General features: G+C 40.6%; 1 protein-coding gene across 1 annotated transcript in view; it reads right to left on the bottom strand.

The window, feature by feature from the left end:
• HSF2BP (heat shock transcription factor 2 binding protein) overlaps positions 1 to 14,098 on the bottom strand; it is a 32,882-nt gene that overhangs the window by 17,942 nt on the left and 842 nt on the right. Inside the window, exons 2-5 of the mRNA XM_059466375.1 lie at positions 12,627 to 12,774; positions 8,029 to 8,132; positions 4,152 to 4,301; positions 137 to 275 (exon numbers count right to left, since the gene is read on the bottom strand). Of these exons, the coding sequence (XP_059322358.1) occupies positions 137 to 275; positions 4,152 to 4,301; positions 8,029 to 8,132; positions 12,627 to 12,774 (541 nt within the window). The remainder of the gene's footprint in view (positions 1 to 136; positions 276 to 4,151; positions 4,302 to 8,028; positions 8,133 to 12,626; positions 12,775 to 14,098) is intronic.

The raw sequence follows: 14,098 nt of genomic DNA, 5'->3' as shown, positions 1-14,098 counted from the left end.
AGAAAACCAGAGAGTCACCCAAGATATCAACAGTGACAACTTAACTTTGAAAAGCTGCATTAACTGCAGCTCCTGTGAGGCAATACACAGTCCCAGTAGGTGTGGAATGCTATTCTGAGACACAACATTAACTTACTTGTTACAATCCCTGCCAAAGCTAATACAAACTGATTTTCCTCAGAATCCAAATCCTGCTGTTTCATGTCTTCACTTAATGACTTCACAAAGCTCTCCATGGTCTGGGCAGTGATTGTGAAAAACTTTACTGCTTTACTCTGCAAGTAGGGAGGAGAAGAAAGATTATACACACTACAGCAACTATAATTATCAGATGCTACAGTAAAACTGGTCAATCTTACAAATTATTAAAACATCCAGTTACTTCAAATAAACAACAGAAAATACCATGTATTCACTGAGTGACATGTTTGATCCCCTAATATTTGAAACCATTACCTCATAAGAAAACAGGAAACTACTCAAGGCCACATTTATTAATAAAACTGAACTACTGCATATCTACTTCCTAAGCACACAATAACATATAATCAACCAGCAGAATTAAAGCTTATTATCAGAAGTAAGAATGTTATCTCTTTGTTTTGCAGTAATTGCACAAGGTGTTTCACATTCACCTGGCCTCCTGCAGTAGCTTTTATCAAAATTAGCTGAAGATTGGAGACTTAACACGAAATTCCTAAGAAAACAATCAAGTCCCCAGAAAAAAAGCAGAATTCAAATGGATCCTAATAGGACTCATTAATTATTGCTCAACAGCAGTAACAGGCTATGCAGAAGTTCCTTGGAAAAGGAAATTGAGGTCTGTCCTGGGTCAAAGTATGAACTTAAGTCAACCATGTCATGTGAGAAAAAGCAATCACCACAGCAGAGCACATGAGCAGGAGCACAGCTGTAATTTGGGACATCTTTTCCCCTCAGCTGCAATCCTGCTCCACTTGGAGGTATCCCAACTGAGGGAGCTCCACCTGGTACAAAGCTCAGGGCAGGTCAAAGAGCCTGGCCTGGGATGCAGAGTCCACAAAGAAGGATGGAGAGACCTGTTTCTGTTTATTGGTAATTCTGACTAGTAAAACACTGCTGGAACTCTATTTCACTCAGAAGATGAAGGCTTTCATAAACAAATTTTGTGGCAGAGAGCCCATAATGCTGCAATTTCCCAGTGTCTTTAATAATTTTTCCAATTGTTTCATGAAGCAGATGAAATGTTTAGTCATTCCCAGCAGTGACCCAATGGTACAGTTCAACAAATGTCTGAACTTTTAGTCATTTTATAAAGTGACTGAAAATCTTCATACTTTTACAAAATGACTGCTTCGACAGTATGTGCAAAGCTAGTGGTAATATCCATTTATTCCTCCACTGCTGCACATTCACCACAATAAAGATGTACTGTTCCTGGGGATGACTTCAGTAGGAGGGGATGAAAAGCAGGCTCAGTCAACACAGTATCTTCACAAATGATGCTGTGGCCCCAGAACAACAGGAAGGAAGGGATCATGGAGGAAGAGGAGGAAGATAAGTACAATTCTGCATGTGCTGGATGTAGTTTTCATATGGACACCACTCCTCAAAGACAGCAATTTTAACAGAAGCACTGACTATAGCTGAAGAAGCAAGAGGTATGAGAAAAAATGAAGAGCCCAACAAGTCATTATGAAAATACACATTCACATGGGAACATGAGGGTAACTAAGCACCCTGAGTAGTTGCTATGTTGCACAGAAAACAAGAGAAATCTTCTATCTGCCAGCATCTTGAGGTTTCACTGGTGTCCCCTCTGCTGATCCTCCTTTCCACACAGCCACTACTTAACTAGTGCTGAGCTCCTGACCCTTCAGGTTTATAAATAGCAAACACTGCACACTCTGCACAATCCCTTATTAACTTGATGGCATTTTCATGGGACTGAAGAATGTCTCACCCACACATGTTGAGATAAGGACAGTTCTGAAAGCAGGCATTAAGGTGCTTGAGCTCACATGGTGCAATGAACCCTCTGCTGTCTGTGAAACTCCTGTGTGAAAGCTCCAGGTAACATGGAAAATAGCTGCCACTAAATATAAAGTCATTTGTCACCATATGAGACAACTGAAGTAGCAAAACACCTTGTAGGATCCAAAATTTCTCAAGTGGAAGCAAGCCTTGATGCTGTTCTGAAATCCAAACTCCAGGTTATATTTCCATGTGAGAAGCCTGTCATATCTGGCTGAAGCTTTTTGAAAAACATCCAAAACAATCTCATGGAAATTAATTTACTTCTTTTTTGGTACATGCAGGTAGGAAACCTTGAAAACTCTCTCACGGTGCTTCTCTGGACGTCTCTTCAAATTCTCTCTAGGAACATGGGCAAAGCCAGCAGGCATCTCTCTGCCATTGCCTTGAGAACTACCTGTGTCACATTTCAAATCTGCTGCTTAAATTCTGATTTTCCCAACCCTTATGGACACAAAATGTATTTGGTCACCAACATTTCATCCATTTGCATTACAGGACTGGAAGAAAGCTCTACTTCTGTATTGCTTCAAAGGCTGAAAAAAGCTTGGGCATTGTTCTGTAAGGCATGACATGATTCTGAATTGATGCCACCTTCCCCATGTGCTTAAATATCAGCAACAGTTTCAAAGCACCCTTGATGTTCTCATGCATTTGCGTCGTTCACAGCACCTTCTCAGGGGAGGAGGGAAGAAGCTACAAGCTGTACAACTTGTCCCAAAATAACCCAAACCAAATATGTTGTATGACAAATCTCCATCATCTTTTAATGACCTGACTCACTGCCAGTTGCAATCTGTGGTTGACACAATGCCACACAACCCATTTATGTTTTTCCTAGGAGTCTTGGTTCAAGCCCAGGCACATTTCTCACAGTGTTAAATGCACCATCCCAAGAAAATTATGCCCCCAAATGTTGCTCTGATCTTCACCAGAAGTACAGCAGTTCAACAGGCTTTAATGACTGCTGGAAATTACTACTTTGCATTTCAAACCAACCTAACCCTCAGAGTATTGCATCTTCACACTTGGGTTTTTTACCTTCAAACAAATCTTCAGGTAACAGTTTTGTTTTTAAATAATTCAGCTGAATATGAATACTTAAGATTGCTTTCAACAACTAGCCTTGTTCTTTAAATTTTACCTGCTTTATACAGTGTTTTATAGATGTTTTTCCTAGTAGCTGCTGCTGCTTGGATTTGGAATCATCAGAAGTTATCATTAATAAGGCATCACTGTACAGCTTTCTAATATCCAATATAAAGTTGTAATTGTATTTTGGAACACCCAGCTAGAACAACTCTCACAAACACATTGGTTTACCACTTACTATAATGAACTAATCCTATTCACTCAGCTGTTCATCATGCTGCTGAAAAATCAAGCCAAAAGAAACTGTGGCATCAGTTCACTCAGATTAAATACAGCAATTCCTTCTCATGTTGGCTGTGTCAAGAATGAAAATTGTATTTTTATCAGGCTTGTTTCCTTAGTCCCCCCTAATTCCATCAGCTGCACTTGGCAGTGAAATCATGATAGCTGCAATATTACCATTGTCATTAACTGTTGTTGTTCTGGTTTTGTGGTTTATTATTGGGGTTTTTTTAAATAGTCTACTTGCCCATGTTTAATATTGATGATTTAATAAGATCCATGAGCACTTAGGGTCTCAATTTCCAAGAGTCATTCACATATTTAGGCAGCAGAAAGGTTCAAAGAAGTTGAGAATCAATGGATCTGTCTTTTCTCCATGGAAATACCTCCTCCAAGCTCTCCACAGGCATGGAAACTCCTGCACATGCCTAGGAACTATTCTCTCCTTCTGTTAGCTTGTGAAGATATTGTGCTAACTGTAGCCTTGCTGTTTAGCTGTGTGGGGTGGCAAACAGATAATCCTCATTTGGTAACAAAAGAAATAATTACTGCATTTATTCATAACACTTCTGAGCTCCAACCCTTCTTAAACAAGAGTGGATGGTTCCCAAAGAACATGCAAACCAGAAAACACTTTTGCTGTCCAGACAGTTTCTGAAATACATCCTCAAAGTGTGCTCCACAGCAAGGCCTTTATTTTAAAGGTCCTTGCTTTAAAGGCCTGAGGGCATTGCCAGGAGTCAGTATTCACCTGCCATACTTACTCCTCCTAGAATGGACTTCACAGCCTCCTCATTGCTGGAGACCCCCCAGAGCAAGGTGCACACTGCTGCTCCCATCTCTGTGCAATACTCTGCCTGCTGCAGGAGCTGCTGCTTGGCCTCGTTCAGCTGCTGCCGCAGCTCCAGCTTCTCCTGGAACAGCGGAAGGAAAGTTTGGTTGCACTTCACGTCTCCCACACCAAGTTTCTAGGCTAAGGGACAGAACAAGAAACACAATCATGGCCATCTCTGAAAAGGGAGGGTAACCCAGAGCTGTTGCAGACACATTCCTTCTCTCCTGAGCTGTCTCTAAGTAGTGCAGGCTGACAGGAACCAGAAACTGTCCACAAGGTCAAACCAAGTGACGCCCTGAGACTGAGTGGCACCTAGAGAAGCCTGCCAGGAGACATCTCCCCCTGAGCAAACAGCTCCATGTCTCTTCAGGAGAGAGGGATTTCAGCATCAGGGGCCAGCCTTCCCTGACACCTTCCAAAAGATACAGGAGACATCTTACAGGAGGGGAGGGTTGTTTTGTTTTTCAAAACAGGCTTCTGTTCTAGCCAACATGGAACAGTTGCTGGATACCTAGGATAAATATTGTTGTCTCTTCCAGCTCTTTTCTGTTGGCATAGTCCTGAGCAGCAGTGGTAAACCAAGAGAAAGTCCCAACAAACACACCTAAGGTTTGAAGTTTGGAGGACCTTCCATTGCAAGAAAGCTGAGGCACCACTCACTCATGTGCATCCATGAGATTCTGAACAACCTGATCTAGTGAAAGTTGTGGGGCTGGAATGAGGTAACACAACTCCAAAATCCCTTCCAACCCAAACTATTCCATGGCACAATGATTCTATGACCACTTAAGTGAGCTGCTCAGTGGTTCCTGCCACAAAGCATAAACAGAGAACAATCAACCCTATAGAACCAGAGCACAAACTCCATTTGGCAGGATTTTCTCCAATCACATGGGAAGCTGGCTGGAAGGATATCATGGAATTGGGCAGGATTGTAGGTCTCACTGGCTTCCTACCAGCTGCCACAGGAGTGGCAAAGCTGCTGCACTTCTTGGTTTAGAGCCAGCACAGACAGGGAGATCAAGGCAGGAATTCTGCAGTCTGTGTCTCAGCGTGGGTGGGGGCTCCCAGCTAACTCCAGGTGGGGTGGTATTAAAGAAAAGGGAAAGACCAAAGCCAGTCCAGAAAAATGATGCTAATTCAAGTATTAAAAGAAAGAATCACAAATTACACAATGTTCAAAACCAGAAGGATTTTACTCCGCCCATTTTACAGACATGATATTTTCAAATTCTCTGCAGAAAACACCTTCCTAAGCTCAGCCTTCCCAGGGTGTTTGGCTGTCAGGATGAAGTATGGGGAAATAAGAAGAAATATTTTCTATGTCAATTGTGAAAGCAGCTAAACAGAACAAGATGTTCAAGCATGTATTGTCATCAAGACTTTAAGCATCTTGTTGGTTTTGGGGTTCACCTCAATGCTTCATCTTGAGGGTTTGTAAAGAATAGAAATGTAAACTCATCTGAAAATTTACATAATATGTTGTCAAACAGTACAGGGCTGTGTTCTGTCACCAACTACCTCCTGGTCACACAAGCAGCCTGATTTGCACTGCCGCTGATGGAACACACAGATGAGGATTTGTAAAGTTCAAGTTTAATTTCTCAAGCAGATTTTTGTGTGCATTTACTCTCTGGAATCTCTCTCATCTACACAGGCAAAAGACTGACACTTGCTCCTGATTTCCACAGGCAGAAACTCCCAGGAAAAGTCTCTTATTTCTTAATACTTTGATCGTTTTTAAGCAAATTAGCCAAATTCCAGCTTTTACATGACTCACTGCCAGGCCTATCAGCTTTTCTGCCACCATGTGCATCCACAAAATGTCCTCAGGCATCTTCCTCCCTAATCCCTATATTCTCCCTGTCTTTTCCACACTGTCCTAGTCTTAGGGAAATGTATCTTTAATACATTTTATTTGCATTTGGATGCTAATACTGAGTAAGACATAAAACCCAGTAATACCAAATCTAGATCCCCCAACAAGAATGCAAAGCCAGCAGAAAAAATGCCAGAATTTTTAATAGATCAAAAGCAACACCAGAACAAAGAAATGAGGCAAGGAAAACAAAATAGTACATGCAAGAGCCAGGAAAATAAACAGAGCCTGCAAAAGCAAATAACCTGGCTGGAAGCAACACTCCTAAGGGCTCACACCACCCAGTAATCCCTGTGCTATGCAACACCACCACCTTCAGGAAAAGGTCAAGGCACAAGAACACAGCAGTGCCCAAGTATGGAACTGCAAAAAGTCAGACAAAGGAGACATCAGCCAAGAATAACATCTGCACTTCAAGTTCTGCTCAGGTTCAGAAAGCACAGCAATTCCCTAACCAGTGATCCAGCTCTGCACAGAGAATTTGGAATGCAAAATGTTGATTTATGACGGCCTCAGAAAGGGACACTGCTCAACCAGAAATGCATTTATTCCATGTTTGTTTCAGTGAATAATTTTCTTCTCCTTCAGAAGATAAATAGGTAGAAAATAATTCAGAAACTCTACACAAGGATGCCTAGAGCAGAACAGCAACCAAATGAAAAACACCAGAAAAGTGATTAAGAGGAACAAAAGTCACTCATATACACACACCACCTTGTTGTATCCTGAAAGCTAAAGGACTTCACAACATCATGAGCACAATTCACTGAAATAAATCCACTGGCATTTAACAGAACCCAGTCACACAACTGCCACACACTGCACAACAACAAAGACATGAAGAGCTTTGAGCAGAAACACCAAAACAACTGCTCCTAGTAAACTATCCATGCTTTAAATAAAACTCATCCAAAAGAAATCATAAACTCAAACCACCTGCCCTTTATTTTGTAGTATTAACAAGAATCATGGGTGGGACTTGCTTCATTAATATCTAAAGCAACAACATTCAATTACATAGCAAATTTATCCTGCAACTGATGACCTCAGTGCACAGCAAATGAACTCTGTACCTACTGCTGAACTGCAACATCTATCCCAGAAGATATTCATTTTGAAATAAGCAATATCCAGATTGACAACAATTCCATCATATCAAACTTCATTCCAGAGTGTTTAGTCTACACAGATATGCACTGAAAGTGCATTTCTGAACTCTTCACTATTCCTTTTCAAAACTGAAGTAAGTTTTGTGGTTCATCTGTCCTTGTGCAATCCCAAGGCTGGCAAATGCCAGCTGTACAACCCCAACTGCTGACTACTGCAGGTGGCTCCAAGGAAATGAACTTTTGCAGCAAATAATCACCTCTGATTCTCCCAGAGAATCATTTGAACCCAAACGGCTTCACAGACTGAGAAGTCAGTGTCTTTGCTATTCCTTAATTGTTAAGAATCTCTCCTCTCATAATCACTAAATACAATATTGACAGAGCAAGAGAAGCCCTGAAATTGCTCCTTGATTCTCAGCTGTACATGGCAATTGGATCAATAGGTGCTTTGAGAAAGATTATTAACACTACACAAAGGTACACAGCTCACAGCAAACCAAGAGAGGCTGCTTTCATTCTGTACATTGCACTGCGGGAACTATCTCCTATTGTCCTCTCTGAAAATATATTATAGCAATGTTAAATTCACAAGAACTGATTCTGTGAAGGACCTTTTGATTCCAGCTATGCCATGATCTTCCCGAATACTCAGTGTTTTACTTCAACATGTTAACATGGATATGGATGACTATTTGGATAGAAATCCCAAATTGTTTTTGAGACTGAGGATTCATTTTATGACATGAAAATTGTATAATTTCTGCTTTTGTTATTAGAACTCAAACACACAGATATCAATACCCTGGCAGCACATCTACCTTCTTCTCTCTCATGCAATCTGCCTGGGCTGTTTCCAGACGGGCTCTGAAGTGTTCACAATCCATCCTCAGCTGCTCTATCTCCTCCTCCTTCTTCTCCAGGCCTGTGACAGGATAAATCAGATAAAAGAAAGAAGGAACACATTGTGGTCACTGGGCCTGCATTGAAGCAAAGAAATCCACCAAGGGCGGCTTCACTGAGGTGCCTCAGCCGTTTGCTTGTGCGAGATCACCTCCCTGTGGCCAAACGGGAATCTCACACCCTACAGCTCTGAGAAAGGAAACCAACACGTCTGATTGAAAACAATCACATCTGGCTGTTAAATACTGAGGGTTGGGAAGATTTTTAAAAATTTACTCCGTTTTCTACTTTGTTTTCATGTTGGTTTCTATGAAAACTCTGTGAGTGAAATTTCACCTAAGTCAGTGACTGTATTAAAAACATAAGAAAAATACAAACAGTAGTCAAAAGTGAGGGTTTTAATCCACAATTTACAACTCACACGGATAAGAAGAATGAAAAGCAACTATTCCAAATATTTTAAACAGTATTTATAAAGTAGGATAAGCAACCTGGGCAAGTGAAAGTTGTCCCTGCCCATGGCAATGAGGTTAGAACTGGTGATCTTTAAGATCCCTTCCAACCCAACACATTCTGTGATTCTATGATTATAAACTATTTAAACATTATGTCAGTTACAAGCAAATTTTTGATTCCCTTATAAAATTAATTTCTGATGTTATCAAATTTCTGATGTTATCAGAAATTCATTCTAATTTAAGCACTATTTTAGTGAACAGAAATCAAGTTTAAAGCATTCCATTTCACCATCATGATGCCTATTTAAAAAATTCTCTTTGAAGGACAGTTTTAACAATAGCTGTGTATTATATTTTACTTTAAAAAATCACAGTCTTGAATGCTTAGTATTTATACTGAAAAAAAGGAAACATGTTTAAGTAGTTCCAAAAAGTAAAATCCAAACAGCATCTACTGTAACCTTGGTTAGTTTAAAAAAAATAAATTACACCCCACTTCGAACACCATACCCTTGAACATGACAGTTTGGTGTACAGCTTAACATACTTGAAATACTTTCCCCAACATGTGACAGCATTTTTAAATGTAATTACTAAAAATCATATCAAATTCTATCATAAAAAGACACCATTATAAATTATCCCAGTATGTTCTTATTAAATAAAGAACTTGGATTCTGGCATTCTGTTTAGTAATTCTACATGATTTGAAAATAAATATCTTCCTGTTTTGGTCCTAATTGACAAGTTTATCATCTTCAGTATACACACATTGCTTTGAGTAGCCTGTATAAAAGGAGAAAAGCTGTTTGTGGCTGATTTATCTGAAGAGCAGAACATATTTCCACTCAGCCCTTGTGTGATTCCAAGCCAGCAACACTTTTTAGCAGAAAGGAAAGAGGCAAGGCAAGGGTTCAGTGCTGACAAACATCTCTGTGCCAGGACATGCTCTCTGAGCAACTCACTTCTTTTCAATCTGCAGTCTAAAGGGAAAGAATGAAGGGAGGAATGGATTAATTGGGTTTTTAGGATAACTCTGGTCAGTGGCAAGAAACTTCCCATCTGCCAAGTGAAGAAAATTCAGTCTCATGCGCTTCTGACTGTGTGGGTGTGAGTCCTAAGAAGCTGACAGCAAAATGTCTTGAGCAGGAGCAGAACATTCTCTGCTTACCTACAGCAGGCCAAGAGCCTGTTTAGCCTTGCCAGGTAAGTTCATCCAGTGAAAATCTCTGTTCCTGCAAGGAAACAAGCTCTCCAGAAGGAAAAGAATCACTTCCAGCCTTTGAGAGGATGGATCCAACCTGAATCCAGCAGACACACAAAGATGCCACATTCTTCACCAGCAAACTTCAAAGGTCCTAGAACCAAACCTGAGCCAGAAGGGGAATTATAATGACTACTGAGTGTTATCACAATGCAACCTGGACTTTTTAAAGGGCTTCAGATCAAAGAAGGACGTGTCAACACCCTCTAAGGTGTCACAATGTTTTATGTAGAAGGGGCAAAACAGGACAATAGTGGAAGCTGCTGAAAAGAGACTTACTTCTAGCTGTTCCTCATTTGTGGAAGCTCTCCTGCTATGCCCAGTCAGCTCTCCCAGCTGTGCCTTTGCTCTCAAGAGAAAGAAGCAGCTTTCACTACTACCAACCTGGGTGAGCAACAAAAAAACTGAAGTGGCACCTTCACACAAAGCAGAAATATGTAACTGCACCACTGCAGTGCTAAATCAGACTCTGGGAAGAAGTGGCACTTGCTCCCAAGGTAGAGGCTCCAAAGCAGAAGCAGACACTGGGCACAGGAAAGAAGAGAAGGCCCCCATTTCAGATGTGAGGTACACTTGGTCTCATCCACAGAAAGTTACAGGTCATACCAGGGACTTTCTGGACCAGAGATCTGATCTCAAAGCTCTGGGAGGTGGAGAACTGAGTACAATAGGAATGAATCCCAACAAGTGATGGAACTCCAACTCTACTGATCCAAATGCCAGATCAATGTTAAATGCTATTTTTAACACTTCCCAAGTGGAGTGAGTTCCATTAAACATATTCATAATAATACATAAAAATGCTGGAGCTGTATTTCTAAGATTTCTGGGGCCAAGCACTCTTCCTGAGAAGGGTAGTAAGAACAAAACAGAACCCTCTTTTAGAAATGAACAATTACCCTGGCAAAAATCTTAATGAAGACCCTGACAGCAGCCTGAAAAGCAGGTGTTGGCTGCACTGAGCATTGCCAGCTCAGATCTCAGAGATCACCCCCAGGAAATGGGTGTCCTATTGACCTGCACACACCAGGGAAATGTGCAAAGATCTCAAGGTTTCTCAAAGCTGTTCAAGGCTCCATCAGTCTCACAATGGGTCAGACATGTTGAAAGTCTCTGACTGTAATCTGCACTTCCTGAGGGAAAGGAGACTCTGCTGCTCAAGTACCCAGGAAACTGCAACAGCTGATGGAAGTCTGGAGATGTACAAATCACACATTAGGCTTCTGTAAGAACAATATGAAAAAATATCTCTAGGAGCAGCCAGGACTCCTGTGAGCCTCATATGCCACACCAAGTGGCTGTATGTAACAAACAGCACCATTCTGAGAGTGAGGGCTGCTTGTGTCCCCATGATGTCCAATCCTTAATGATTTGTATGCTCCCAGTCTGCTTTATTTCATGCTGCAGAGGTAGGGGAAGACTGGAGCAGCAAAAATCCCCACTTGACCTGTCCAGTTGTAGGGGAACACAGTGGCCAGAGCCTGCATAAATATACAAATGACCTCATCCCCACATCTCACTCATGCAAGAGAAATCTCCATCCACTGTGGAGAAAGACCCCAGAGAATTCAAAAGCTGTCTCAGCTTCAGATCCTGCCCTAGAAGACCCAGAGAATTCTGGGCAGCCAGCAGAACATTTCAAGGAGTCTTAAAATCCCCATATTGATGCCATGAGCCTGCTCTGGATGGACAGTGTCTCCTTGGTGCCTGGCACAAGGAATGTAAGAAGGATCAGGGAGAGGAATCTCAAGACAAGAAGGTAAAAACTAATTGAGGATCTTGAACACAAGTAGGTAAAAACTAATTAAGGATCTTGAACACAAGTAGGTAAAAACTGAGGATCTTGAACACTTAACACAACTGGAAACAGTCCCTGATGCCTTGCAAGAGAGAACACCTCCAGATCCTATCCACTGCTTGAGACATGGAAGGATCTCCCCAAAAAGGGGATCACTGAGGCAGCTGGAAGCTCTGCCCCAATATATGACATGGTCAGACACAGGCCTTGAGGCTCTACCTTGCTTTTCCTTAGCTGCATGTTGCAAATTAATTTTCCATTTATCACTTGGTATTCTAGAAGAGACACACTGTCTGTAATGTGTCTCATTGTTCCATGTTCCATCTCATTTTTCTCATTGTTCCATGTCTTTTCAGGAAAACCCAAATCCTGGTAAATTGTGGAGCTGCAGGTAAACTACGGAGCAGGGATGGAGCTGACTCCTATTATGGCATGCTGGGAGTGGAGTTATTTTTGGAAAAAATAATGCACAGAGAAACCCAACACTGAAAAAATGGACTTTGGGGACAGCAATAAAAAGACTTTTATTACAGAATATTTTTTTTATTAGTAAAGCATACAAGCTAAAAAACAAGACAGGCCAAATACAAGATTAACTCACTCTTCCTTCAAATTTTTACCCACTGTAATTTACCATTATTTTGTTGGGTTTTTTTTTTTCTGTGAAAGTCACCTTTTGAAAAACAAAATGTTTTTGCCTTTCCTCAAAAGGAAAACACTTTTTGTTCCTCATACAGCTTCCCTTACTGCCTGAACTACATATGTTTTTATCCACAGTAAAATATTTCTAAAGATTAATTTGACATGTCTGATTATTCCTAAGGCAGCTTGTAATTTTCTTCACTACAAACACATTAATTTACTGAAGCAGTCACTGAACAACAGAGTTGAATCTGGAATAGCTCCATAAACTCTGCAGCTATTTCTGGAGCACAACAGTTAGTTCTGAGCAGTTCTGGCAGAAACTGCAAGAGCTTGTAAGATGGTGCTACTCACTTGATTCAATAGCATCCAGCTTCTGGAATGTCCCCAGGATATCTCCATTTACTATTTTGGGTAAGAAATCCCTCAGTTGCATAACTTCAGTTGTCAGCCTTTCCAAATCTCTCCTCCTAACTTTTACGAATTCCTCTTTGGTCTCAGCCTTCTGAAATAAAACAGCAAAACAAAAACAAACCAACAACCAACCAAAGACACTGTTACAGTCCTGTAGTGCTTTTCTGCTTCAATTTCTTTTCTTGCACAGAAATATTCCTCCCTATGACATCATTTCAGCAATTTGTAACTTTTCAACGAGATCTATCCGGCAATCAAACCCAAAAGTCTCTGAGGTTGACCCTTTGACTGTAATGTTAATTTTTGCCACTGTGACCTTAAGTAAATAGCATTACATCTCTTCATGTGTTTCTTCACCCAAAACGTGTGCAATGCATCTGGGAATGCTGCAAAAATTAACACTCCCATTTTAAAATGTGAGCAGCACACACCAAGCTGTTGTTTCATGACTGTCGTAAAGGATATGAGCACTCAGCTTCTTAATTAATTCAAACATTTGCAAGAGCCTCAGTCCTAAATTACAACAACTCTTTCGGAGGAAAGTGTAGAGTTTTCAAACCAATTTATCTTTTGTGAAGAGCAAAAATTATTTGCAGCCATCTGCAACCCAGTCTCAGGATTTAAACCCAATTTAATCCCAAGGTAAGACAGAAATGTTTATTAGCTTCCTCTCCTGCCAAACTATTATATATATATATATATATATATATATATATATATATATATATATATATAAAATGATTTTCATTCAACATTCCAACAGAATGTGGGTTAATTTTAAAATTACAGAGCAATTTCTGCACAAAAACCCCCATAAAGTCCAATTTCTGATGTACATACATGTGCACTCATAAAAAGGCTGATGGACACACACCAACCAAAAGGAAGTTTTAAGATGTTTTGACTAAAACATCAATCACTTAAAATGCTTTCAGAAAGCAAAGTTATATCTTAGTACTGCTTTGCACTGCACTGAGAACAGTGCTGACAAAATGAGATGTTTTATGAGTCACATCTTATTCCAGAGGGAAAAGGTTAACAAACCAAAATCTCATCTCCTACAGGTTGGAAATGTGCCATCCCCACAGTCCTCTCAAGAGCAGACTCACAAGACAAATGGAAGTCATCGTCTCCAACCATTCCCTGCAATTCTTTCTGCTTCCCTACTTCCTCAGATTGAACATTTCCTTTCAGTTTTGCTTCCTACTCTATTTCTTTCCCAGCTGTCTTTCAAATTCAGAGATTTTTGGGACAGGTGAGTCCCACCTCTCCAGGTTCAGAGATGTAATGATGACATGGAAGAAAGATCTTGCTTTTGAACTGTAAGCTCTAAGTTGCATCTAGGATATGTTTATGGCAAGGTTCATAAGGCCAAGTAGCACTACATGACATGACTCTAGAAAAGTTCCACT

Source organism: Ammospiza nelsoni, chromosome 2 (assembly GCF_027579445.1).
Source record: "Ammospiza nelsoni isolate bAmmNel1 chromosome 2, bAmmNel1.pri, whole genome shotgun sequence".
In the NCBI taxonomy this organism is placed as follows: Eukaryota; Metazoa; Chordata; class Aves; order Passeriformes; family Passerellidae; genus Ammospiza; species Ammospiza nelsoni.
The sequence above is the reverse complement of the archived record's forward strand: the minus strand, read 5'-3'. Positions and strand labels throughout refer to the sequence as shown.